The 27065-nt window shown below is 47.9% G+C and overlaps 11 protein-coding genes across 11 annotated transcripts; 6 read left to right on the forward strand and 5 right to left on the reverse strand.

Moving 5' to 3' along the window:
• Window positions 1–280: 280 nt before the first annotated feature.
• Window positions 281–2608, forward strand: N7466_004136 (uncharacterized protein; the record flags this gene model as incomplete). Its single annotated transcript, XM_057163533.1, has 3 exons — window positions 281–398; window positions 470–776; window positions 850–2608. 3 exons carry the CDS (start codon window positions 281–283, stop codon window positions 2606–2608), a joined length of 2184 nt encoding a protein of 727 aa, XP_057022214.1.
• A 906-nt stretch (window positions 2609–3514) lies between these two features.
• N7466_004137 (uncharacterized protein) lies at window positions 3515–4830 on the reverse strand (the record flags this gene model as incomplete). Its single annotated transcript, XM_057163534.1, has 4 exons — window positions 3515–3877; window positions 3948–4328; window positions 4408–4682; window positions 4785–4830. The coding sequence occupies 4 exons, from the start codon at window positions 4828–4830 to the stop codon at window positions 3515–3517; spliced, it is 1065 nt and encodes a 354-aa protein (XP_057022215.1).
• A 528-nt stretch (window positions 4831–5358) lies between these two features.
• Window positions 5359–7473, forward strand: N7466_004138 (Zn(II)2Cys6 transcription factor domain-containing protein; the record flags this gene model as incomplete). The annotated part of the gene is made up of 7 exons (XM_057163535.1): window positions 5359–5381; window positions 5431–5444; window positions 5500–5514; window positions 5571–5720; window positions 5814–6211; window positions 6263–6572; window positions 6626–7473. 7 exons carry the CDS (start codon window positions 5359–5361, stop codon window positions 7471–7473), a joined length of 1758 nt encoding a protein of 585 aa, XP_057022216.1.
• A 3173-nt stretch (window positions 7474–10646) lies between these two features.
• On the reverse strand, window positions 10647–11009 carry N7466_004139 (dihydrodipicolinate synthase family protein; the record flags this gene model as incomplete). Its single annotated transcript, XM_057163536.1, has 2 exons — window positions 10647–10795; window positions 10856–11009. The coding sequence occupies 2 exons, from the start codon at window positions 11007–11009 to the stop codon at window positions 10647–10649; spliced, it is 303 nt and encodes a 100-aa protein (XP_057022217.1).
• A 2536-nt stretch (window positions 11010–13545) lies between these two features.
• N7466_004140 (putative cellobiose dehydrogenase) lies at window positions 13546–15265 on the forward strand (the record flags this gene model as incomplete). Its single annotated transcript, XM_057163537.1, has 2 exons — window positions 13546–15069; window positions 15149–15265. The coding sequence occupies 2 exons, from the start codon at window positions 13546–13548 to the stop codon at window positions 15263–15265; spliced, it is 1641 nt and encodes a 546-aa protein (XP_057022218.1).
• A 370-nt stretch (window positions 15266–15635) lies between these two features.
• N7466_004141 (uncharacterized protein) lies at window positions 15636–16393 on the reverse strand (the record flags this gene model as incomplete). The annotated part of the gene is made up of 2 exons (XM_057163538.1): window positions 15636–15992; window positions 16094–16393. The coding sequence occupies 2 exons, from the start codon at window positions 16391–16393 to the stop codon at window positions 15636–15638; spliced, it is 657 nt and encodes a 218-aa protein (XP_057022219.1).
• A 1431-nt stretch (window positions 16394–17824) lies between these two features.
• Window positions 17825–19717, reverse strand: N7466_004142 (splicing factor u2af large subunit; the record flags this gene model as incomplete). Its single annotated transcript, XM_057163539.1, has 4 exons — window positions 17825–18325; window positions 18383–19567; window positions 19616–19641; window positions 19690–19717. 4 exons carry the CDS (start codon window positions 19715–19717, stop codon window positions 17825–17827), a joined length of 1740 nt encoding a protein of 579 aa, XP_057022220.1.
• Window positions 19718–19926: 209 nt separating this feature from the next.
• On the forward strand, window positions 19927–21325 carry N7466_004143 (8-oxoguanine glycosylase OGG1; the record flags this gene model as incomplete). Its single annotated transcript, XM_057163540.1, has 3 exons — window positions 19927–20012; window positions 20072–20838; window positions 20892–21325. 3 exons carry the CDS (start codon window positions 19927–19929, stop codon window positions 21323–21325), a joined length of 1287 nt encoding a protein of 428 aa, XP_057022221.1.
• Window positions 21326–22079: 754 nt separating this feature from the next.
• On the forward strand, window positions 22080–22937 carry N7466_004144 (40S ribosomal protein uS15; the record flags this gene model as incomplete). The annotated part of the gene is made up of 4 exons (XM_057163541.1): window positions 22080–22281; window positions 22369–22401; window positions 22641–22687; window positions 22764–22937. The coding sequence occupies 4 exons, from the start codon at window positions 22080–22082 to the stop codon at window positions 22935–22937; spliced, it is 456 nt and encodes a 151-aa protein (XP_057022222.1).
• Window positions 22938–23303: 366 nt separating this feature from the next.
• N7466_004145 (fanconi-associated nuclease 1) lies at window positions 23304–25789 on the reverse strand (the record flags this gene model as incomplete). Its single annotated transcript, XM_057163542.1, has 3 exons — window positions 23304–23813; window positions 23902–25285; window positions 25341–25789. The coding sequence occupies 3 exons, from the start codon at window positions 25787–25789 to the stop codon at window positions 23304–23306; spliced, it is 2343 nt and encodes a 780-aa protein (XP_057022223.1).
• A 603-nt stretch (window positions 25790–26392) lies between these two features.
• On the forward strand, window positions 26393–26699 carry N7466_004146 (DPY30/SDC1 family protein; the record flags this gene model as incomplete). Its single annotated transcript, XM_057163543.1, has 2 exons — window positions 26393–26547; window positions 26615–26699. 2 exons carry the CDS (start codon window positions 26393–26395, stop codon window positions 26697–26699), a joined length of 240 nt encoding a protein of 79 aa, XP_057022224.1.
• Window positions 26700–27065: the final 366 nt, after the last annotated feature.

Consider the following 27065-nt stretch of genomic DNA (forward strand, 5'->3'; position numbering starts at 1 on the left):
ATCACGTCATGACACTATGGGTTCTTTTCCATATAGATATTTCCTTATAAATTGTGTATTGTACTTAATAGTTTGAGTCTCAAAAAAAAAAGCACACATCAATTCTCGTGACTTTGTTCCCTTTCGTTTTGACACCATGAGGTTACTCGACTATGCGGCTGTTTTATTAACGTTTTCCCCAAGAAATGTCCAAAGTACGGCGACTTGCGGTAAAAATGGAGAGATCTATAAGGATAACACCTGTACATCCTCTCAACGAGCCGAAGACCTCCTTTCACGAATGTCCTGGACAGAAAAGGTGAAACAACTTGGCGGTGTTCGCCAGATACTTGGCGAGAACATGACCTTCAACAAGACAAAGTTCGACATCTTCAATGCAGCACAAGATGGAAATATAGGTATTTGACTTCTAACATTGTCTCCCCTCAATCAAATCAAATCTCGCTAATCCAATTCATACAAACTTCAGGATACGGTAATCAATTCAATCCTGCGATTCCTGCGCTACAGCTGGTGAACGAGCTTCGTGAAAACCAGACATCTGCAGGTCTTGGTATTCCCTACGTTCTTGTCACGGACTCGATCAATGGGATCTATTTGTTCAACGGGACCTTGTTTCCTGCTACTTTGTCCATGGCATCATCGTTCAATGTGCCGCTGTATGGAGAGGTCATCGCCTCCATCCGGGAAGAGTGCAAAGCAATCGGTATTAATTGGGTTCTATCACCGGAATTGGATGTCGTGACAGATCCCCGTTATGGCCGGGTTGGTGAAACGTGAGTTCCTGATATAAGATTCGGTATCAACTTTTGCCAGTCAGACAGGCATACTGATCCAGTGATTTACTAGCTACGGCGAGGATCCGTATATGAATGGAGAATTTGGGTTGAAATACGTCAAGACCATGCAAGAAAAAGATGAGAATGGATTTATGAAGGTTGCGGCCACAATAAAGCATTTTGTTTACGGCTGGGAGACTGGAGGTGTCAACACGGCGCATCAATATGGGGGAATCAATCACATCTACAACGATATGTTACCCCCTTTCATCAAGATTATCTCCGAGGGAAACCCTGCCTCGCTGATGGCTTCATATGCTAGCCTTGATCGTGTTCCTATGTCTGCGAACAAGTTCATGCTCCAACGTGTCCTTCGAGAGGATCTTAACTTTGACGGGATTATCATGTCTGACGCTGGTGCACTGAATGACCTGTCGCGGGAGTTCAGAATCGCTGAAACTTCTCAAGATGCTGCTATCTTGGCCGTCAAGGCAGGCATGCAGATGGAACTATCACCAGGAGAAGAATCTGCCACACAGACGCTGGTAAATGTGACTAGCGACGCAGAGATCACAGCGCTGGTCTCAAATGCGACTTTCAAAATCCTCGAGCTCAAATTCAACCTTGGTCTCTTCGATTTGCCGCTCCCATCAGTTGGAAACGCGACCAAGATCCTGCGTGCCCCAGCCCACCTCGAAGCGGCCCGCAATATCTCCCGAGAATCCATCGTCCTGCTCCAGAATGACGGCACTCTCCCACTGAAGAGCAACACATCCCGCACTGTCGCCGTAATCGGACCATACGCCTCAATCATTGATCCGGGCTCCTACGCACCCCACAGTACAGACGACACCACTCACGGCAACTCCCTCCTCCAAAGCCTCCAACTCGCCCTGGGCCCCCAAAACATCATCCACGAGCCAGCCGTCGACTTCCTCGACCGGACAAACCGCACCGGGATCCCGCGCGCAGTCAAAGCAGCCAAATCCGCCGATCTGGCCATCCTCTCCGTAGGCTCTTTATCCGTCTACCCAAGCGACCCGCTCGATGGCAAACGCACAGACGGAGAGTTCTATACACACGGGGACCTAGGCTTCCCGGGCCTCCAACAAGAACTTATCGATGAGATCCTGGACACGGGCGTTCCTACGATCCTCGTCCTCAGCGGCGGACAAGCGTTCGTTCTGAATAACTCCACTCTCCGCGCAAACGCAATCTTGCATACCTTCCTGGCAGGCGAATACACCGCAGACTCGGTTGTCGAGATCCTGTCCGGAAAAGTCAACCCCAGCGCCAAACTTCCCATCAGTATCCCCCAGGCGAACGGTGCGTTCCCCATCGCATATAACTGGCTACCGTCAGATAACAACGGAGGAGATGCCGGAAGTGCGATTTACGGGTCGACTGCTTGGCAGTTCCCGGCTGTGACGATTGAGCCCCCGATGGCTTTTGGATTTGGGCTTGGCTATGCGAAGTTCAATATGTCTGGGGTTGAGGTTAAGGACGGTAGAACTGAGGCAGGAGATGTGGCCTTTGAGGTTTCGGTCAAGGTGACGAATACGGGCAGTGTGGCTGGGAAGGAGGTTGTGCAGGTTTACTTTAGGCAGAGCTTGTCGACTATCGAGTTGCCGGTTAAGCGGCTTATTCGATTTTCCAAGGTTGAGATCGAGGCTGGTCAGTCGGAGGTGGTTACCTTTGTGGTTCCGCAGAAGGAATTGGGGTATTATCTGAATATGGAGTGGACGTTGGAAAAGGGGGACTATACCTTTTATGTTGGATCTAGTTCGAAGGATGAGGATTTGCAGGAGTTGAATGTGAAGATTGGGTAAATATGTGGATTAGATAGAAAGATGAAGCTTCGACTCATCTGGACATTTGGATTTGTTTCATACACTTGATTATATATGAATTTCATATAAATTGATACATTGATATTGATGAGTGAAAAGGAAAATAGGAAAGCTCTTTGGCTGTTAAGCATGATCAGTCATGGTGCTGAGTATCTACTATAATTGAAAATGACGCCAGAGACTCAAGACAGTACTAGTCCTGACTCCTAACTAGGAGAAAAGGTTAATAAAAGTGCTAGGGTCAACAGGAACAATTCAGGTGTTCTTTCATCAACCGGCATCCGTGTGGTCGAGTGGCAAAGCCCTCCCACATGTGCACAATTCCCCCCAAGAGGTTAGCCGTCTGGACCTTTGGGGAAGGTGTCGGTTACACAGGGAAACATCCCCCAGAGCAGATCTCCCCCCCGCGGCGTGCACCCGCCAGAGGGGGGGTCCCTCTGGGCTTGATGTTTGCCATTTTTATATAATTGACCACGCTGAATTTGAATTTCCGCTTTATTTGAGCTCAATCCGACAATCCATCGTGGTGTAAAATAAGAAAATGGTGGAGTATTGATTTCTCGACTGATGCATATGACGCTTTCAGAACGTACCTCGGTAGTAACCAATACAACCCGGGTTCGAACCCGCCATTTGCCTTTCTTTTTTTGTTTTTAATTCACCTTCGCCAAACGCGATGATGGCCCTGGTAGGTACAAAATCTCGTTACTGCATGTAGGTTCCCCTGATGCTGGGGATCTTTACTCTGGTTTTGCTGTTCTATCTTGGCTGTTTCTAATAACTAACCATCTGCTTGTCCCTACGGAACATCGGCAATGCATCACCAGAATGTCAAACTTGGAACAAATCACCCATCTATTATCACTATATAAATTTCTCAAACATTTATAGCTTCGCTCTCTGTCCATTCTCTTCAAACTCAATTTTCTTGCCACTGATCAGGGACTCTTGCAATGCACATCCAATAGTCACAGCTCTGACCGCCGAGTCCAAACGCAGCGGTGGCACGGTGTTGTCCAAACAAGAAGCAGTAAACTCATTAGCCTCAGTGATAAACGCCTCTCGGAATCGGCCATAGTAATCAGATGGAATCTCGCGTCGGATACCAGTGGACTCGTATAGGTTCACGAGGTTGAGCTGAGGCTGCGTGTTGATTGCGATCTTCCCGTTTGTGCCGTAGACTTCGGTGCAGTCTTCTTGGCCGGCAGCCATCATGCGTGAGCAATAGAGCTGGGCGATTTTACCTCCCTTTTCTCAATATTAGTAATGGGGTCGCTTTTTTTTTGGCAGGGGCTCGGACGGGAAGCAAGGGTCTTACATAAAATTCAATAATTCCCAACGCATTATCACGATCGTTGTGCTTGCGCAGATCGGGCTGTACAGCTGTGATACCGATGGCAGTCACACTCTTCACTTTGCTCTCCTCGCCAAAGAACCAGAGTGCAAGATCGATATCGTGGATTGAGCAGTCCACAAAAATACCGCCCGAGAACTCGGCGTAGGCAACGAAGAATCCGCTGGGGTCGAGCTTGTCGCATGTCTGTGAGCGGAAGACGGACGGGGTCCCGATGTCGCCGGATGCCATGCGTCGGTGTGCATCACGGTATGAGGCGTCGAAGCGACGAGAGAATCCGCAGATTACTTTTTGGTTGGGGAATTTCTGGATGGAGGATTTGTAGGCGTCGACGACTGATTGGGACTAGATGCGATGATTGATATTAGGAAAAAAAGTTCATGTCATGGGGTCGGAAGTCTGTCTTTTTCAAGGTTGAACTTACAATCTCCGGACTGGTACTGATGGGCTTCTCGCAGAGAACGTGTAATCCCCGCTCAATGGCCTTGATTGCCTGTTCGGCGTGGACGGTAGTGGCGCTGGCAACGACGACAGCTTGTAGAGATTTCTCTTGAGACAGCATCTCCTCGTAGTCGAGGTAGGTTCGCACGCCCTTGAACTCGCTCTTTGCAGCGTCTAGCTCGGCTTGCACGGGTGAGCAGACGGCGATGAGTTCGGCACGGGGGGTCAGAGTTGCAAAGTGACGAGCATGGCGCATCCCTAGAATATAGACATTTAGAACTTGAGCTTGACTTGGAAAAGAGCTGAGCTGAAGTGCTCAATTCTCATCAATTCAAAGATGGATGCGGGGGAAATTCTTACCCATACGGCCGATACCAGCGACGGCGACTTGAAGCTTTTCAGTCATTGTGCAGAGGAGGAATTGGGTGATAGAGAATAATACTGTAGAAAGTAAATAAAAAAGAGAACGATGACATTTCGGAGATAGCTATATATAGCTGTGATGGAGTGATTCTCCCAAGGTGTTTTCGAATCCATGTCAACACCTGGCCAGCTTTCCTCTGGATTGAGTAGTTTGACGGCGATGATTTCCTTAGCAAGTTCGACTCCACGTTAACTTCCACCTCCACTTTCCCCGCACTTTGGGCTCCCCAGACCAGCGTCATTTGCTATTTCGGGAAAGAACCATTGGAATAAATTTGCAAATAAGGAAAGACCCACGAAGCAGCCTACGAGTTGATTTGAAAAGGGAAAGTCCTCCGATTTCCTCAACCAATGACACACATCCACAACATTTGAACAACCCCAGTTTTCAACCCCCGCAACTGCATGTGGAGATGCCCGGCGACTCTTTCCTCTATTTCTAAAATGGAAATCTCCCTGTTAATGTTCTGATACTTTCAACCCCAGCGACTCTATACCCCATACAAAAAATATGCGGAACAAGGCTATTCCCTGGTGAGTGACCCCACCTTCAAAATACAGTGACAATCACTAAGTTGTATAGTCAGGAATGCCGCAGTGAGTGACATGCAATGAAACGAGGGACATGGACTGACTGACTAATATGTGCTAGCCCGTCATGTAAAGTGTGAGTGCTTTCTATTTCCAGGGTCTCTTAAAGTGCCGAGCATTGATTTCAGTTAGGCGATGAACAAAAGCCGAAATGTCAACGATGCGAGCGCACAGGTTCTTCCTGCGTGTGGCAGGCTATTTCTTCGGAGTTTAGGCATGGCTCTAGTGCCAGTGCCCTGTATGACTTTGCAGATGATCAACCCTGGTTACCAGCCGGGCACGGTATGAAGAGTTCCATTGCCTTGCTGCAACTCGTACCAAAGTCTCTCGTGGTATGAGATTGCCGACCGCTGCGTTTACTGACCCGATGACTAGTGGACTACGAGTATGTTGATGAGACTGCTGATATAGCTCAGCATTATTGCTCGGATCTTCCTCCTGCATCTACATCACCCTTGGTATCGGAAAGACGCCGAAGTGTGGCTTCTGAGAATCGGAGTCTTGCCGAGCCTTCTAATTCCGAAACAGCCCAAACATATTCATTCGTCTCACCGCGCGGGCTCGATAGTAATTTGATACCAAGCTACTCGCCATCCGCCTTACAGCTTTCTCTGGAAAGTCATTCAGTGTCGGCGTCTCCTCATCTCTCTCTTAGCAGCTATTCCCCTTTAGGGCCCAGGGAATTTGCCAATCCCTCTAATGGCCAACCGCCGTATCTAGAGGAACATGAAGCATGTCTTTTGCGATATTTTATTGTTGAGCTTGCACCCTGGGTATGTGTACATCGGCAGGTTTCGAGCGATTATGCCACTAATAGTGTATAGTTCGATCTTTGCGATGGGGAGAGACATTTTGCTTGTACCGTGCCTTTACGAGCTCTTACCTGTCCACCTTTACTCAATGCCATATATACTGCGTCTGCCAGACACCTGAGCCGGATCAAAAAATACTGGCGTGGAAATCAAGTTTACTATGGAGGCAAAGCGCTTCCAAATTTGACGTCGGAAACAGCCATACACTACCACAACGAATGTATAGCGCATCTTGTCTCCATTTCAGACCACTCACGGGAAGCCCAAAATGAAAATTTACTTGCTGCCGCTGTAATTCTACGCTTCTATGAAGAGGTGGACTGTAAGTCTATCCTGCTTGAGATATTCGTATCTGCCGCTAATTGATATTGTCAGTCCCGTCCATGGGTGAGGATACTGAGAGTGCACTTCGAGGAATCCGAATATTTCTGAATTCCCAGATAATACCTGCAGTATCTGGATATGGGCTGCGCCATGCAGCTTACTGGATTGCCCTGCGCCAAGAAATCACCACCGCATTTAGCAAACAACGAAGCTTCCGACTTCCACTAGAACCCTGCGAGCCATACCGAACCTTTGAGCCAGCCGACGACTATGTCTGGGCAGATCGACTAGTAATTCACTGCGCCGACGTTCTACAATATTGTTACGGATCAGAGGAAGATCTATCGGGAGACCAACATCAGCCAAGCCGGGACATTCTCCACCAGCCTGGAACAGCAACGGACATGCGCATCGCACGCCACGAGGAACTGGTCGCATTTGAAACTTTGTGGATTGAACTGGGCCCGCCCAGTTTCCATCCCATCTACTCACGGGAACCCGATCGTTCACGTGGCGAGGTATTTCCCAAATTGTGGTACCTGAATAATTGCCACGTTGTAGGCCTCCAATTCCTCGAGCTCGCACGCATTCTGCTCACAGTCTATGATCCCAAGTTGCCCCGTTTGGGTCCAGGGCAGCGTACGGCAATGAAGGCCATGGATGAAAAAGTGCGGTCGATTGTTATCAGGCTGTGTGGGATTGCGCTTTCTAATGAACATAGTCCTCCTGGCTTGGTGACGGCGTCTGCTGCAATCGGGCTGTGTGGGGATCGGTTCACGGATCGATTTGAACAGGAGGCGTTGCTTGGGGTTTTGGTTCAGTTGGAAGATCAGCATGCCTATCCCACCTTGAGTGTACAAGAATCGTTGAAATTGGCGTGGGGATGGGAGGGGAAGTAGCGGATAAACTATGTAAAGCGTTGAATGTGTATAGTAATGCCTCTATGTCTGCACATGTGCCGACAATGAACGAGTATATGCCTGGGCTACCCAAAATAAATTATTCAATGTTGAAATAAAACCACGGCAAGTGCTTGAGACTTTTTTGGAGGGTGATTAGCGGGGTTCACGGGGTTCTATGAAACTTTCTGCAAAAGAACCTTGGAAATTATTAGGATCCACACATGTTGCACCCAATGTGTGACTGCGAGTGTTTCAAGGACCCGGCATATTATTGATCTAACGGGCAACATGATATGAAAATCCAGGTAAGCCATAATGCGAGAATTAGCCAGCTAGTACATAGGTCTTAACAAGGAACGAGTACAGACAGATGTATGTACATAGGCAATTTGTGGCCAAGGATGAATGACTAATCTCCCTAAGTATGCAGGAGCTAGACCTAAACGGGATACATACGTGACTCTTACTATTTCACTCTGACCGACTTACTTCTTTCTCTTCTTCTCCCCATGATCCTGTTCCTCGCGCTCAGAGTGTACAGTTTCTCTTTGGACAGTGATGAATATGCTTAAGTGTTAGAATTTACCACCGTTCCGAGAGGCACGAGGCGGAAAATCATGATCACAACGCATACCCTCGGGTACTTTCTGAGTCCATATCGTACTTCGTCTTGTTTTCCATGATAAAACGCCCTTCTTTGGTTTTCAACATTGCCCCTACAGTGTTTTTCCTACTCCCTACCATCCCCTCCCAGTTTCTATTGTGACGTGATCGCCCTAGCAGTACGGGACATGAGAGCAGAGAGAGGTGGTAATGAGAAATACAAATCCACGAGTGTGAATATCATAGATAGCTGGTGGCTACATGTGAGTACTATAATAATTTTCTGTCCAATTCAACCCTCATCTTCCAATTCGTATCATGTCTGCTTGCCAACCCTCAAGGGGGATACCGGGTAGTAGGCCTTGAAGGTGGCCATTGTTTGATCACATGATCTGTACTCTCACTCCATCTCCCTGTAGATAGCTCTTCTCTTCCTTCTCTTCTTCTTTCTTTCTTCGCACCACTCAATACTACTGCATTGCGTTCTTGCCCTCCTTTCCCTCGTAGACTCGATTCCTCGTGTCTGTTCAGCCATAAGCCAACAGGAACCTCGCCGTATCCCTACCGTAAGCCGATTCCTTCAACACTTCATCAAGGCCCGTCGGGGCATTTTGTGCCTCGTCTCAAACATCGTCTCGGACCTCATCCTACTTTGGACTGCATCGGGAACTCGCGTGCCGTCTCGAGATGCCTTCAGCAGACGGAGTAGATCGCAGTGTCCGCGTGGTGGATACCATAAAGACAGGCGTCCCATCAAAACTGTTTTGTGGACTCCCGAGACAGCAATGATCGCTCCCCATTCACCAGATTCCGGAACACCGCATTCTGCATGTTGGCAGCTGATATTCGCCTGGTCGTCGGTCAGATTGTGCAGTTCGCCGCTTACTGTACAACTTGCGGGGAAAGGTCAGCTATAGTGGTGCCCAGCAACCGAGACAATCCCTTGAACTGACCTCCATTTCCATGTGGTCCATGTGCTGTCTCGACCGAAGGCAGGTTTCCCAGTCCATTCCCCTAATGTCTCAGCGACACAATCTAAAAAAACATCAAGTCAGTCAGTGCTAACTGTTTCTGGGTTCCAAAAAATATGCCACTCTCCCTCAAATGGGGGTCCACAGCAACAAGTTACTGGGCTGGGCGCCCCCCTCAGATTTTGCTCAGAGTGTAAGACAGTTTGATCATCAGGCCACATCATGCAAGCATGAGTGTCCTTGATCCTGTTCTTCGCTTTCTTCATTGGGGGATTTGGGCGACAGGGAAGCACGTACCGCAAGCTCCGACAATGTGAACAAAGCATCCCATGGCCTCAAAACAAGGTCACTCCATAAGTGTCTCAGTGGCACAGTCTAAAAAGCATCAAGTCAGTCAGTGTTGACTGATTCTGGGTTCCAAAAAATATGTCACTCTCCCTCAAATCGGGGTCCACAGCAACAAGTTACTGGGCTGGGCGCCCCCCTCAGATTTTGCTCAGAGTGTAAGACAGTCTGACCATCAGGCCACATCATGCAAGCATGAGTGTCCTTGATCCTGTTCTTCGCTTTCTTCATTGGGGGATTTGGGCGACAGGGGAAAGTACGTACAGCAATCTCCAACGATGCGCAAAAGGGATCCCATGGCCTCAACAACAAGATCACTCCAAAGGCATCGTCATACAGTCCGTTGGAAATTTTTCTTGCGGCTGCAGGATGAATCTGTATGTACTCAAAGAGGGATGGAGAGAGTGTGCGAACCTGGCACGAGTGGACTGAAGTCCTGTATACGCTTCTATCTACTAGAGGAAAGTACGTTGGACCAAGCCAGAATGGAGAAGGTGCGGCGTCTTCAACATCACGTCACTGAGTCGCTCATTTGAAAGCTGTAGCTCATTGGCTTGTATTTAGAACAATGCAAGGAAGGGAAAATTACCCTCAAGCTACTCCATGGCCCTTCAAATATCAGACTTGAATGTTCTCTTCATTAATTTGACTAAGCATATTGACACCTAAGCATGACCTTAAATGTGCATCTTTTGTCACATAAGGAACCTAATGGTCGGATCACTATATTTACGACCCTCAGGGTCGAGACTACAGAGCACCTTAAGTATATAAAACTAATTAGGCTATCAAGAAGGAATTCGTACATATATAAACAATATTTTTGGGCCCGGCGCCTTTTTGGGTATAGACTGAGTGTGGACTGGGTTTACAATAGATGCCACTGATCATTCCCTGAGTAACTAGTGAGCCTTGACTCTAAGCGTATGCCCTCATTAAAGCGGCGGCATTTAGGATAGGAAATCTCTAATCGGCAGAAGAACATCGATATATATAGTCACTAATATACCTAGTACATCTCATCCGAATAATACATCCTTAAACAGTCTTAACACCAGCATTTTCAATCAATTACTTAAGCTCAGCCCGTAGTTCAGGCTTAAGCAAAGTAAACAGCTTCCGCAAACTACTAATAGACTAACTAATAAGCTTAACACCAGTTTTAACAGAAGCAGTATAGTTATATGACTCCAAGAACTTGCAAATAGGCTAAGCCTTAGCCCAAAGCTTATAACCCTACTTCAAGTCACCCTAAATAGAGATAGCCTTATAAAGCTCAACAGCCAACTTAGGAATAAAGTTCACAACACCCCAGACACCACCGGGGATAATAGTAGCACTAGCTTTACCGGTATACTTAGATAGTTTAATAGCTTCGGTAGAGGATATACTACCTATACCTATAATAACAGGGACGTAGCCGGCGGCGAACTTAATATAAAGCTCGGTAAGCTACTTACGCTCAGTGGTTATCATGACTGTGAACTCGCTAGTGCTGCCACCTGGCACGAGACCATGCACACCGGCCTTGATAAGGTACTCGATGTGGGCTTGGAGGCGGGCTTCGTCAATCTTGGTCTTATCATTGGTGAAGGGGGTGATCAGGGCCACCATGATTCCGTGGAGGTTAGCTATTATGATGATGTTGGTGTGTGATGGTTGGAGATCTGAGGTGAAGAGTAGTCTTTGAAATATTAAGTCTGATGGAGTTTAGTATTCTGTCTTTTAAGTACATGGCGTTCAGATGTATACACTTGCTCTATGCGGAAACACTTTCTGTTTGGGTGTGGATCTATCTAATCGGTCGGAGAGGCCTTCCTAATCCTGAGCGGGGTCGTTTCTACAGGAGGGGCAGCCTCGTCATTGGGGCTCACTCGTCAGTATTTCCAAAATTTGAGGGGAATGACATAGAAGGTATTCTTACAGTTTAATTGAGTCATAATTTGCTTTGCGGGAACGTAATGTGGTTGATCGGAATGATTCCCACGCTTGTTACGGAACCGCCACACCGAATACGGCTTCAACCTTAGGATTTTATCTGATCCAACTTCCCCACATCATGCATGTCATTCACTGTTAGAATGGTGACCCCTCGTTTCTAAGCCTGAGAGCCTGAGAGGATTGACAGCGATTTTGCCAGATTTTAGAGAAGTATGCCTCATTATTCAGGCATCATATCGATGATCTTCGAGCGCCATCTCATCAGTCTCTTTGTAAGACATACTTTCAGATTAGTAATGAGAAATTAACACACTATTATCACTGTATTTACTTCTAACGGTCAGGTGCTCGTAACGGCGCTTTAGCTTTTGAGATACGACCCGGGAGCTGTGAGCCTATTGCTGATGAAAATGTACTGGTTGGATCTGTGATGGATTGTCATGTCATTTTTGTTAGGTGTGATCATTCCATGTCATGCAAGAGAGACCATAGCCATGATTCTACCTGGTGATTTATTCGACCTTAGAAAAGCCGGCATTGCATGATTCAAAAAGAGCTGAAATGTATGTTACATGAAATCTGCCACAAGGCCTACACGTGTTAGTCAATAGAATGTTCGTTAACAACCTTCGAGGTCAAATGGAAAAGAAGAAGCTACAGCTTGTGATCGCTGCTTGACATTCTATTGAATATTTGTGCCGCAGTATCACTCCGTTGGTATGGCTCGACGACTATTCAACAGCATGCCCAGGTGGGAGGCTTGTGCACCAGACCTCGGGATCGGTAGAAAATATATTCAGTGACATGAGGGAACTTGGAAATTTGAAATTCTTCCACTTCACGTAGCTAAATCAACTAAAATTCTTCCGCCACTGAGGCCGTGAACATGGATTCTTCGAGATTTAATTTTAGAACATTTGTGCACGTGTTTGGTTCCTGGATGTGACTGTCCCATGAACCATGGTCAGCTGGACGCCCCATCCGTGAGCTGGCGGCGACCCGGATGGGGCTCTATTCACTGAAGCTTGGGCTGCCTTAATCTTTAACACTTAGCACCTGAGTGCATTTGCCTAAGCCGTCGATTGATGTTGAAATATTATTAGTTTCTCGCCCTCTATCCAGGGTAGCTTCCCCGTCCGGTACGTAGGCCGTCTTTATGCAAAAGAGCGGGGCTGATGATCAGATAAAAAAGCCGATCAGTATCTACCGACCAAGTCTGGGATTCAAGAATCTCAGACTATGATCATTACTGTTTTTTGATATTAGTCGAGTGTTGATCATGATCAACGTCAATGACGAAAACAAGTGGCTAGGGGTATATTTTGAAAGTAACACTAGAGCGTCCAGATGTCTTTATTTTATTTTTTTGACATTTTTCTCCATGATATGACAGGGATTGTATTTAAATTGACTACTTTTCATATTCACAGTAGTTTCAAGGGTCATTGATGGCGGTCTCAGGATTCGCACTTGAAGATGGGATTCGAGGATAGTCCGGGTGAACGAACAGCCGGTTGATCTCAATCAGATAATACAGACTTTCTTAGCACTTCTGATGTTCTGAGTAGTCTCTGTAATCAAACTCAGTCCCAGTGATCTTTACCTTTTCGAGATTTATTCTCCGCTTTTAGCCAACCGAAGCCACCCGTATCATGGGCTTTCCAGGTCCGAAACATGGCTGAAGATGGATCCCGGCGGAGTCCAAGGTCCAAGGGGGAAAAATGGACTTTCGGGAAGCCGTTAATGTTGGCAGTGGACCCGATTCACGGCTTCTTAGTGGACCGGATTTGCTTTATAAAGATCATTTGGTTTGCACTATTCTGCATCTGGTATATTTCTAGAAATTTTCTACCAAAATGGCTTGAAGAATCCACTCAGGGATCCATCTATTCCATACTCAGGGCCGCTTGCTCAGCATTTTCAATTTTGCTGTCAGCCGATCTAGACCAGACGAGGAAGGTAGCCACACGACTAGGAGAGATTTATGACACAATTGACACTGACACATTCGGGGGTCGGGCTTAGAAATCTTATCAACAGGCCACTGATCAAGATTTTAAAGATTATAAAGCTAATAATAATAATATTTATTTATTATTTTTTTTCGTAGAAAAGGATCTGCGTCCCCTGAGATCTAAGGGTTTTCAGATTTCCACCAGAATTTGCTACCTACTACTTACTGTAGGTTCATATATTATAGTCTGCAAAAATGCGGTTCTCTCGTGCTGCCCTGTTGGCAGCTGCTGGAACCTTGACATCAGCTACCACATTCAAGAATGGCACATACGACTACATTGTTGTCGGCGGTGGTCCCGCCGGTATCATCACCGCTGAGCGCTTTATCGAAGCCGGCAAGAGCGTCCTCCTCCTCGAGCAAGGCACCGGCCCAACCGTCGCAACTGGCGCCAACGAAACCCTCTCCTGGAACGACAACCTGACCGACATCGATCTCCCCGGTCTGTCCGCCGACGTGGGTGCTCTCCCCGCGTGGGACGAATACCTCTGCACTGATACCGTTGGATATGCTGCCTGTGTGCTCGGTGGTGGTGTGACAATCAACTACATGGTCTTCGTGCACCCGCCAGAGCACGACTTTGACGACAACAACAACTGGCCCGAAGGCTGGAAGTGGAAGGATCTCAAGCCTGCTGCTGAGAGACTGTACAGACGCAACCCCGGTACCATCATGCCCTCTGCTGATGGCAAATACTACGACCAGGGCCTTTACACCATTCTCTCCAACTTCCTGAGCAAGCTTGGCTGGAAGTCCGTCGACATGATCACTCAGCCCAACGAGAAGCACCAGGTCTACAGCCACCCCGCATGGAACATCAAGGACCAGGTCCGTGCTGGCCCCGTTCGCACCTACCTGCCCTTGGCTCAGAGAAGCCGCAAGTTCACCCTGAGCCTGGATACCAAGGTTATTCGTGTCGTGCGTGACGGAAGCCAGGTCACCGGTGTCGAGCTGCAGACTGCATCCGGCAAGACTGAGATCGTCAACATCGCCCCCGGCGGTCGTGTCGTTCTGGCCAGTGGTGCCCTCGGCACTCCCCGTCTCCTGTTCAACTCTGGTATTGGTCCCGCCCGCCAGATCGAGATGGCCAAGAAGGCTGGTATCGCCGTCCCCCCGCAGGAGGATTGGATCAACCTGCCCGTCGGTGTCGGTCTCAAGGACCACCCCATCTTCACCATCCTCGCTAACACCGATGGCGACTTCGGTATTGTCGACTACGCTAGCGTCCTGAACGGCAGTGACAGCAAGGATATCAGCCTCTACGGAAAGCGTGAGGGTGTCTTGACTCAGGGCAAGCACCGTTTGACTTTCTTCTCTTCCAACGAGGTCAACGGTACCACTCGCTACTACCAGGGCTCCTGCGCTCCGGAAGCTGACTCCGTCCTGGATATCACTACCTACATGACTCACGGTCTCACCTCGTCGGGTGTTTTGGGTATTGATGAGAACCAGAAGACTGTCTTTGAGAAGTCTCCTTACATGAACACTGCTGGTGACAAGCTGGCTGCTACTTCCTTCATCCAGTCACTCGTCGATGACTTCAACAAGCCTAACTCGGGTTTCGAGCTGGAGACTTACACTAATGCTTCTTCCATTATTGCTACCTTGTCCCCTGGTATGCACTACACTACCACTGCCAAGCTTGGTAACGATGATGGCCGCAAGAACGGTACCTCCGTTGTTGATATCAACACCAAGGTGTATGGCATGGATAACCTGGTAGGTTTTGACTCTCCCATACACAGCTGTTTAGCTTATAATTTGGAAAATCCCTGGACTGACATATTTCTTGTGATAGTACGTTGTCGATGGCAGTATCCACCCTGACCTCCCCACTGGTAACATCCAGGCCACCATCATGATCATTGCGGAGGCTGCCGCTGCTCGCATTCTTGCTCAGTCTTGCTCAGCATGAGATGATTTAAATATTTAAAATGTTTTGGTTTTATAGAAAAGACAAAAGATTTAGATTTTCTTTCTATTAAGCTACTGTTAAGATGAATGTCTAAAATAAAAGACTTTTTGATAGAATACTTTTCGATGCACGATTTCAATGTTTGTGTGAGATTTTTTTTGCCCCAAGTATTGGTTGACAATCTTGGTTTTCTAACTTTTCTGACATTGAAAAAACCCAGGCCATATCATGCAGTGCACTTCAGGCACATACAGGCACATCGTATCATCAGTCTCAAACATAAAAAAGCAAATCATTAAGAATTACTCGACATTCCGTCGTTCCGTCGTCCCATCATTCCGTCGTTCCGTTGGTTCCGTTGTCCCATCGTTCAATTGGGAGATCCATTCTGTCGTCCAGCCGCATTCGATTGCCCCTCAGCCCCCGAGGGTGTGTCTGCCATCAAGAAAGGAGCACGAGTTCTAAACTCAGCACCGGGGCACAGGAGGGCAAAAGCACCTTCAATAACGCGGCGAGCCCGGAGGAAAACAGTCACGCAGTGATTGCGAGAGACTTCGGCCTCACGCAGCTGGGATGCGATGACGTCCAGGGTGACAGCGGCTTCAAGGAAGAGGCGTTCGGCTTTATCAAAGTCGGCTTTCTTAGCGGCAATATCATTAAGCGATTCTCGAGTCTCAGCGCTCAGTTCCTGAACAATTTTGACGAGGTTCGCGGTGTCGCTAGCAGACTGTGAATTGATTAGTTGATATGGATTCTTTCTTTCAACAAACAAACAAACAAACACATGAATGTTAGGGACTGCATGGAAGTGGATATATGAGTACATACGATGTAGGCATCTTCCATGGCCTGATTAATTGTATCATAGTCGTCATTGTTCGATCCCTCAGCCCACTGGCCCTCGGTCTCGTCCTCACCAATGCCGTTTTGGACTGCCTCAGACCACTGGCCCTCGGACTGGCTCTCTCCGTTGCCGTCCTGGGCTGCCGCAGACCACTTGTCCTCAGACTGGCTCTCGTCGTGGCCGTTCTGGGCTGTCGCAGACCAATTTTCCTCAGACTCGGTTTCGTCGTTAGGGCTCTGGGCTGCGTCAGCCCACTCGTATTCGGACTCACTCATCTCGCTCATGATGGCGGTGCGAGCCCTTCGCTCAAGGACAAAAGTTGCAACTGTCGTAGATTTTGGAGATTGAGATTTAGATTGAAGCTTAAATAACTGAGGAAAGGGATCGATACGGGGAGAAAAAAGGAAGAGAAGAATGACGCAGGAAAGCGGCGTTTATAACTCGGGGCGAGAGGCTATACTACTATCTACTTTGGAAAATGTGCTCGCGTGGGGCGGCGAAAATGTTGCTCGAAACAAAACGCAACGCAAAACGAGCAACGCAAAACGAGCAAGTTACGAAGCCGAAAGGGGATGATACGAAGCTGCGACGGCAAGCCGAAAGAAACCCGCGTCGGCAAGCCGAAAGAAAACCCGCGAACGCGAGCCGAAAGGAAGCCTCGAGCCCCAAAGAAGACGATCCAGGGACGCAGGTGTGGAATACACAAAGAAGAAGCAGGATGTGGGTGGGAAATTTCGTGATTTACGCATTTATCGCCTGTACCCTTTGTCTTTTGTCTCTACTGGTCATTCGTTTTTACGTGGATGTACTGGTGTACAGACATGTTCGATGTTTCAATGGAAGAAGCGCCTACATTGTCACGGCGATGACTAGCTACTACTAGTAGGTAGCAAAATGCATCATACTGGCCCAAGGCTGCTATTAAGGGTGCTGAACAAAGTGAGGTAAATTCAGCGGAGTAAACGATCTTTCCTGGGGGTTCCCCCCAGACCCTATTATCCTAGAGGTCAGGGATTTAACGTAGAATGCAGTTTGAGGATTCAGCATATAATGTAGTGCTATACTGGGGGGGGGCAGTGCAAGTGCAGGGACTCAGTGTAGAATGTAGCTCAGAGGATTAAGCACATGTGCATGAAATGTAGCGTTGTGAAGAAGGAAGTGCAGGGATTTAATATAGAATGCAGCGCTGTATTGTATGTTGGATCCTGGAACTCTATTGTCAACTGGTACTGGGGTCACAGATATATGAAGGGTCAGGTGATTGCATGTTTACATGTCAGGTGAATACATATTTCTGCAATTATGTACCCTTAGTCAGTACTATTTTTTTGTTACCTAGCTGCTGAATCTCGTGCACGAATCCCATAGATAGCTTCACTTCGTTCAGCTATTAGGTTAATAGAATACCATCATCACCTCTGAGAATAGATCTTGGAACTAGGTCTGTTTCTATCATTGTGTGTCCACGTCTCTGTTGTTCTCACTTCTCATCTTATCAGTTTTAGGTTCTTTCATGCATGTGTTGAGATGCATCAGGATGAGTTAATACTATGCGTCGATTGAAATACGTGAAGGGAGTAATAAGCCGTCGTGACCATGTTGGTTTGTGTGCCTACCTGCTATGATACATTTGGACTCCTTCTGCAGGAAGCAAAGAGAAAACTAAGACAAAGGACAAAAAAAAACACATAGAAGTATCATGAATCGCTCCAAAATTACCAAGCATCAACATCAAAGTTCTCCTCTCCAAAGTATGAGACAACAACAGTTCGGTCTGAGAACTTACGGCCAGCCAATGCTTTCAAGGCATTGGTTGCCGATTGCTCAGTATCAAACTTGACGAAAATCTTTCCGACGCCCGAAGAGCTGCGGCTACCACCACTAGGGCGGGGGATTTTAAGGCTCAAAACCTTTCCGTATTTTCCACACTCTTCGGTAACATCTTCCAGGATCTCCTCATAGTCGTCATTGTCGAGAAGTTCATCGACAGTAACCATGTTCAAGAGTTGCAGCACACGGCCAGTCTCCATATCTTGAGAAGTAGTCTTGGCAAACATTGACATGGCATTAACACCCATATCCAGACCAGCCGCCTGTGTAGTACCGATACTAGCACGGACGACCTTGAGGTGGCGGTCACCTAGCTCCATGCCATTGAGACCTTCCACGGCGATGAGAGTCGAGCTAGCTTCAGCGTATTCGCAGAAAGCAATTCCCTAAACGGAGTTAGTTAGGACTAATAGACAAGATGATATCGGAAGAAAGTGACTTACTCGTGATTCTTCAGTCGATCCATCCTTGACCAAGACAAATGACTTCAATTCGCCAAACGACTTGAGCAACATTGTGACGGGGTCTTCTGGAATGTAGGCGGGGATGTTGGAAACGCAAATCTTGTTTGGTGAGTCCGGTACTTCGCTAAGTAGTACGCCTTCCTGATATTCCTGGTCTGCGCTTCCGTTGGGCACAATGTAATCCTTGGGTCGACGGACTTCCAGACCCTTGTCACCACTCTCAGCCATAGTAATTCCATCAAAGGCCAGAGCAACCGTAGCATCAGCTGGAGTTTTGAATTCCAAAAGTGCAAATGTTTGATCCTCGGAGACCTGAGCGGAGACACATGGGTCGACGCTCTGGACCACATTCAGGCCATTCAACTGTAAGTTGAAGAAGGAGATTATGGCATCTCCGGTGGAACCAGGAGGAAGGTTGTACACAAAGAGACGCTTTGACTGGCGGGAGTTGGATGGCTTCAGGGCGGTATTTTCGGTGGCACCAGCAGGCTGGTCCATGAACGCCTGCAGACGGCTGGGGTCCATTGGTTGTTGTCGAGGGGCTCCCGGCAGAGGGAACATACCAGAAAGCTTAGCTTGCTCTGCAGTTACATTCTCATAGCCTGGGGGCTTGATATCCCACTGAGTGAGGCGCCGCTTGCGGTCCAGAATTGAGGGAATATCGGTCAAGTCTGGTGTAGGCTCCTTCCTCTGCGGAGGTGATGCGGATCTCCGGCGTTCTCTTCTGTCACCGCCACGGTCTCCGCGGTCCTGACGGTCTCGATCGCCGCCACCACCAATACCACCACCTCCACCACGGCGAGGGCGATCCTCAAAGAGGTCCCCACGAGGACGAGGTCTTTCTTCGAAGTCGGGTCGGTCAGGGCGGCGGCGGCGATCGCCACGGTCTCCACCACGTTCTCCCCGTTCTCCACGGTCTCCCCTATCTCCACGATCCCATTCCCGGTCGTCTCTTCGGCCGCTTGTGTAGCGATCTTCGCGCTCACGGGCACGGTAGTCGCGGCTGGACGAGTAGGAATTGGCTTCAGGCTCACGGCGAGAGCCTCGTTGGCCGTAGTGAGGTGATCGCGATCGTCGTCGCTCTCCTCTCTCAGGTCTTTCACTCCGGTCACCACCCCGACCACCTCGGTCTCCTTGTTCTCCCCGATCACGCCGCTCGTCGCGCTACGATGGGTTAGTCGCATTCAAGTCACTTATGATGTTAGTACTTACGTAGTAATCGCGGGGACGTCCAGAGTCTGCAATTTGTTAGCTTGATTCTTGATGGTCAATTGTGATAGGCTCACCTCTGGATGAATACGTGTCACCGTTCATGTTGAGCTTGTAAGTTGAGGAAGCTCTTGCTGGCAACTGTGAAGGGGAAAACTGGAAGCTCCTGCACGGGGCGGTAATATGTCCACCGCTTTCTGTTTCGGGGGTTTGCGGGAAATTGTGGCAGAATGGCGTTTCTTATCGTTTGTTCGTTGTCGCGTTTGAGTGTTCAGCGCAGCTTCATGAATCGAGGATTATTGTCTGAAAACAACATGACCTTTTCAGATTGGCATAAGCTGCCGGTCAGCTTATCAGAATTGTGTATCAATACTACTCTCCGATGCGGCCAATCGTTTCGGTTTGTTGCAATTAAATGCCTTATTTCTAAAAATACAATAATTGCTGACCCTTAAACAGATGGTACAATATTGCTGAAAGTGAAGAATGGCGATGCGTCCTTTACGGAAGTCTGATCTCTTTAAAGCAAGATTCAAGCTATCTGTACTACCGCACCTACCAATCGAAATTACCTCTCTCAACCGCCAGCCCAAAATTGAACACCAAAGCCAACGTCAAAGATGATCACACCCTCCGCATCATTAAACATTACCTCAATCTTTCATACAATTTGGATGATCTTTACACACAATGGTCCTCTGACGACCCTAATTTCAAGAAGAAAGCTCCTCAATTTACCGGGATTCGGATATTACGCCAAGATGCGTGGGAGGCCTTGGTGTCGTTCATCTGCAGTAGCAACAACAACATCTCACGGATTTCACAGATGGTCGAAAAGCTTTGTCTTCACTATGGTCCTTTAATTGCTACAGTTGAAGGTCGCGCCTATCACGACTTCCCAACAGCCGAGGCACTAGCTGGGAAGGATGTGGAAAGCAATCTCCGTACCTTAGGATTTGGGTACAGAGCTAAGTATCTTTATCAGACGGCTGTTATGGTGTCTCAGGAGCGAGAAAAGGGATGGCTTGATGGACTTTCTAACCCCGAGTCTCCTGCATTTGGTACTGAGGCAAGGCCAGGTGGCGAGATGAAACCTGAAGGGCGACAGGGATACCGAGATGCCCACGAGAGCTTACTAGAGTTGCAAGGTGTCGGGCCCAAAGTTTCAGACTGTGTCTGCTTGATGGGTCTGGGATGGGGTGAATCTGTACCCGTTGATACTCATGGTAAGTTGGTCATAAATGCGATTACTTCTCCATGTCTCTAATCCCTTCGACAGTATGGCAGATTGCGCAACGGGATTACCGTTTCGGAAAGGGGTCCCATAAGTCATTGACAAAGGCAACGTATGACGCTGTTGCTAACCACTTCCGCAAACTCTGGGGCCAGGAGGCCGGATGGGCGCAAAGTGTGCTTTTCACGGCAAATCTGCGGTCATTTGCAGACAGACTTGCAGCAACAAAAGTGGCAGTGGCCGTCAAAGAAGATGACTCAAAGGTTGAGATCAAAACAGAGGTCACTACAGAGTTGGCTTTAACAGTTCCTAAGCATGAAGATGTTGAAGTGAAAGCTGAAGAAGTGAAAGCCGAAGAGCCTGAGAGCAAGCCCGTTATTAAGAACGCTGGGAAGAAACGCAAGGCAACCTCAGATGAAATCGTCCACGCCTCGCATACGAGCGAAACACGACGGACATCAAAGAGACTTCGTAAATAGGGTGCCTTGAGGTAGTATCAAACTGACGAATGGGCGTTTGAGGCTACATCAGAGATATCGTGTATACTAGAATAGAGCGTCCGTGAATTTAATAGACTACTACTATATATCAACTTGAAGACACAAGATATGGGTTGAATTGAGGTAAAACTGAAATAAATGTTCATTTTGTTTTCTAATATGCTACTAAAATTGTAATGCGTAAAGGATTTCCTGTCTAGAGAGCAGTCAGTAAGAAAGCTTCTCCATGGGTGTGGTAATCATTTCAAGAATATTGAAAGAAATCAGAAGTCCAGTTAGATCATCGAGACGTATCCGTGAAGACACGCCTCTGACATAAGAGGTACCAGAAAAAATAGTAAAATGTGTGTTTCATCATAAAAGGGGGTGGGAGTTGAAGTGGAATAATGGAGGCAAAACTGACCTGTTAGCTGGGAATTGTAGGCGACAAAGGATTGTCTGTAAATGGCGACGATATTGGCGACGGCACTGAGAGCTGCCATCATAAAGACATGCTTCTTCAGCCTGTCTGGAAAACATAAACCAGATACAAAGTTCCTGGGAGGACAGGGCGCTTTAAATAGAAGTTGCGGAAGTGAGGTTCGGAGAAAATTCCTGCGAAATAAGCGAGCCACGTGATCCACACACATCCGTCGTTCAACCTTTCCAAATTATCTCCACTCGATCAACTTCGATTTCCTCATCCACCTCGTCAACCTCCGACCAGCTCTCCTCGCCGGACACTTCAGCAACAATGGGTCGCCTCCACTCCAAGGGAAAGGGCATTTCGTCCTCCGCCATCCCCTACTCCCGCACTGCCCCCGCTTGGCTCAAGACCACCCCCGACCAGATTGTCGACCACATCTGCAAGCTCGCCAAGAAGGGTGCCACCCCTTCGCAGATCGGTGTTGTCCTCCGTGACAGCCACGGTGTTGCCCAGGTCAAGATTGTTACTGGTATGGGATTCTTGATGGTTCCGAACGGGTTTCGCGAAACCCTAGGTGATTTTTGATCGGTCGCTAATGCCTTTTTTTCGTCAATAGGTAACAAGATCCTCCGTATCTTGAAGTCCAGCGGTACGATTCCCAGCGCCAACCCCCTTTGCCCTTCAATTGGATGAAATGGATGTGTGAAATTGCATGAGATTTGGCCTTGAAAGAGCAAAGAACCGAAATTTTCTCTGCCTTGAAAAGTGACAATGACCTGCAATGATCCATTCATTTCTTCTATATAACTCTGGTCGCAGAAATGCACCAGCAGCTAAGCCTCTGATTGGTCAAGAATATGACTGACAGAGAGATTTTTTGGAATACAGGCCTCGCCCCCGAGCTCCCCGAGGACCTTTACTTCCTGATCAAGAAGGTATGTCAAAATCTCAGAAGAAGAGGAACAATTCATTATCCCCTGTGAATTTATCTAATCAATGTAATCTCCCCAGGCCGTCGCTGTCCGCAAGCACCTTGAGCGTAACCGCAAGGACAAGGACTCCAAGTTCCGCCTCATTCTGGTCGAGTCCCGCATCCACCGTCTGTCCCGCTACTACAAGACCGTCGGTGTCCTGCCCCCCACCTGGCGTTACGAGAGCGCCACCGCCTCCACCCTTGTCGCATAAGCGTATTCACGGTGTGTTGGTTTGTGGTTTTGGAGGATCGTGGTCGTGGATGAAAAATTGCTGGGTTGTGCCTAGGGTTTTACTTCCATGGGCTAGATACGCCAGATAAAAAGAAGACTATTACGAGTTATACCCCTTTCATGCCTTATGATATGTTTTTCTTGCCAAAAGGCAAGTCGTAGACTGTAGTCAACGGATCGTATATTCGTGCACATGTGTAGCTCATTTGTAGTAGATATAATATCTTCAAATTTATGCAATTGAAATCGGCACTTGAGCCTTTAGCCTTGAAAGTGGATCCCGTCCCCGATCAAATGTGCATTTACACGCAAATTCAACAGCATATATGCATCGTCGGCGCATCGCTTAGTCCGTCCTCACTTCCTTCGCAACGGCATTGCACAACTCAACTTGAACACCAGCAGAAAGAAGAATGTGGATCCACAATCGCTGCGTATCACTTAATCGATCGTTCTCTGACTTAACCTCCGCAAACATGACTGTCTTCGTCTCCGGATTCCAAAGAAAAAGATCAGGAATACCACCGCCGCGTTGTTGGTATTCTTGTGCCATAACTTTACAGATGGTAGCCAGTGCTTCACCCCGAAAACACCGCCCGATCTCAAGCAAATCTTCTAGTTCGAATGACCAGTCAATTCCGATAGCACAAGGCTGCCTGGCTGCTTCGCGAGTATGAAGTTCACGGATTATGTTCTCTGCGTCGCCGTTTGTAATCTCGACTAGTCGGTGATTGATCTCCGATGCCCGAGATGGATAGAAGACATCTGTGTGTAGATCGAGTGGACATGTTTGAAATGGTGTTTGGAAGACGTTGGGGACGTAGGTGAAGAGAATATCGTAGAAGAGAATTCCAAACTGTTCAGCAAGACTGTCAGCATTTGCATCTTGTCTTTATATGTGCTATGATGCATGAGTTCTTGCTGGAGAGGTCAGATCAGCTTACCAGAGTTCGAACAATCCCTCCTTCAGAATGATATCCTTTCCAGCCATGATCACGGTACCAGCTCAAACACATGCTTTCCACTCTACACTCGCCACCTTCTCTCCCATCAATCCATATCGTAGGCTTCCCCTTCTTCACAGGTTCATCGCGATCGATCCGGATTCCCTCGATCGTCCGTTCAATCGGCTTGCTCAGCATCACATGGCCAAAATCGTGCTGTTCTCGCTTGACGACCTTGAGAGCCCTTTCAAGCTTGGTTATTCGTTTTTGCAGGTCATAGTGAAATATCATGTGGCAGAGTGGATCTTCCAATCCTTCCTCACACGTTCGCAGCGCAGCTCGTTTCCAGAACTTGCGCTGCTTCTCTTCATTTCGGTCTTCGGACGGCATGAGCGCCCACATGTAATGCTCTTCTAACAACGCTTTGCGCTGGTACCAGGCACCGCGCCGAGCAGCGTGGAACAGACGTTGACCTAAGAGCTCTGTGATGACTTCATGCTCACGTTTGTGTTCCTTAAAGCGGCCCAGTGGTTGGAGGCTTTTGTGTATAATGCGTGTATAGACCCATGCGGGAGAGAAGCGGCGCAGATAAGCACCCTCGCCACTGTCATATATGGAGTCTTCCTTCTGCTGTTCTTCTTTGGCTAGTTCTTGCCATCTAGGATGGAACTTGTTGGCGAGATCTATAATCTTTTGTAATGACTCCGTGGTCGTAGGGCCATTGAATTCCAGGATATTGTCAATATCAAATTGGGTCCTCAGGGCAGCTTCGAATTCCAGAAGAGCCCCCCGGGATTGGAAAATGGAATTTGACCGGCATACAATGTATTCGGGGAAGTTCCTTCGAGAAATCTTGGCTAGAATTATTGTGGTTAGTGATTTCTCGGACCATTCGGTTGATCTATAGAAGACCAAATGCACCCGCTCGAACAGAGTACGAGGTCCAGTAGAGAGACGTATGCATTCGCCGGTGTAATCCAGGATTTTCTGTAGGAAATGACTTTCTCGGTTGGTAAATTCATTGGATTGTGCTTCATTCTTGAATTCCAGGCCAGTCTGTGTCTGACTGGCCTCACACAAAGCTGCCAGCAGCTCTTTCTTGTTCTTGCCCTGGACTTTGGCTTCCTTGGCGAACATTTTCAATTCATCAAGTAATAAAAGAGAGGAAGCCTCTTCCAGGGTCTTGATCTCTTGGGTCCCATCGGCAAATCGAAAATTGCCTGGAAGATCCAATTTACAGGGGTCCTGGTTTTCAACTTTGGGGAGTGTTCGATCAGACTGGAGATCAGCAGCTACTACAGACAAGTCGGATATGTCCGAATAGTAGCCCAGTCGATTGACCCGGTGCCAAGCGGATGTTTTGCGCAAGAAGAGTCGCACATATCTGATACCATTAACATATGAATATAGAGACAGACGTCTGGAGTGCATAGACATACAGATACTGCGACTCATAGGACAACTCCTTCCACTGTGCGAAGACCTCCATCTCAGATTCACTAAAGAGATGCGGTTCTTCATCCAGCACCGTCTCTAGTGCCAAGTTGAAAGCATCGACATAAATGGAACTTTTTCCCTTCTTCCAGACGCCATCGCGCAATCTCACATGTAGTCCTGGCTCTGTCTCATCCGCGGCGTGCGATGCCTCGTATTCCTCAATTGCCTGTTCATCCGTCTTGATATCAGGCAACGAAGATTCCAATTCTGTTTGACTACTTATGGGTGGATGTTCAGGCTCGTCAACTTGAGATATATCCACTGCAACGGCGGATGGACTGGGGCTTGGTGGTGGCCTATCGCTCTCATTGCTATCGGGATCGGCTTTCTTGTCGAATGTCTTTCTGCGCTTGTTAGAGCGCTGCGTCTCATAGTAATGCAACAAAGACATTCCGCCGAGGTGCCATGGGACTCCCTCTGATCAATTTCCAGCAAAGCCAAGTTCGTGGCTCTTCGCGACCGCGTTGAAACAAAACCCGATAACGACACGAGATCACGTGGTGCACTTTAACCCCGAGTGTTTGGTTTGTTTGCATGTCAAGATGGAACTAACAACTGACTTGGATTAGTGGAAAGAAGAGGGGGAAATAAGATAGAAATGTAAAGAAAGAAAGGCTTCTTTTCAATAGTTACCTGCTGATAGCCACAGCTATATAATGGCCAATGCGACGGTAAGAACAGAAAAGTTCCGTGAAACCCATATTGAGCTCCAATAATCTACCCTCGCAACTTTGCGGGAGCTTCTCAATGATCCACAGCTCCGCTCTGCGCAACATCCCACGACCACTGCAGCTCCTTGTCTTTCCTTGCCCTGTGCCCTAACTTTTATTCCTGATCCTTGAGCCTTGTGAATCTGCAGTGATCTAAACAATTATTTCAATATCTCATTTCTTTCCCGGTGCAGCCTCCGCTCGCGATACCAGCAGATCGATCCCATCCACCTACTCCCGTCGAAGAACAAGCGCAAAAACCCACATCCAGTCATACCCACACCATGGGCGAACCCGACGGCGGCAATACCCCGATGGTGGACGTGTCCAATGCCTCAGCCTCACAAGTTCGGCCAGGAGGGGCCCCAGCTCGGGAATTCTTGAATGAGAAGCTTGTACCCTATCTGCTGGAAGGGATGAAGGTTATTGCGAAAGAGCAGTGAGTGGAGATACGGCTGGTATAATCTGGGGATTTGTGTGCTGACTATGGTGTCATTCTACTTTAGACCCGCGAACCCGTTGCGCGCGCTTGGGGATTTCTTGATCCAGAAGAGCAACGAGGTGGAAGGCGAGGTCGAAAAGGACGAATAAGTCCAAACACATTTGGGTTTGGCTACAACGGCGTTCTTAGGTGCTGTCGGGGATCAGTTGGGTTATAAGGCTGATATTTCGGACCATGTACATGCGATTTCAAGAAGATTTCAAGAAGAAAAGAAAAGAAACGTCTTTCTTTTCAGCTCCAAAATGACTGCCGGGGCAATTGAGGCTTTGGATTTATGGAGCAACAAGATGGACTTTGTGATACCCAGGAAATAGATAACGTTCAATTTCAATCCATCTCTACGTTCAAGTCTACGTTCAAGCCCACCTGGGTCGGTGGCTGGCCCATAGCTATAAGACACAGTACTAGTCAACAGCTACAAAGTACATAATTTTAAACAGGTTATCAGACAAAGG

The sequence above is a fragment of the Penicillium verhagenii genome, assembly GCF_028828195.1.
Source record: "Penicillium verhagenii strain IBT 33310 chromosome Unknown utg000005l_segment0_segment0, whole genome shotgun sequence".
Classification (NCBI taxonomy): Eukaryota; Fungi; Ascomycota; class Eurotiomycetes; order Eurotiales; family Aspergillaceae; genus Penicillium; species Penicillium verhagenii.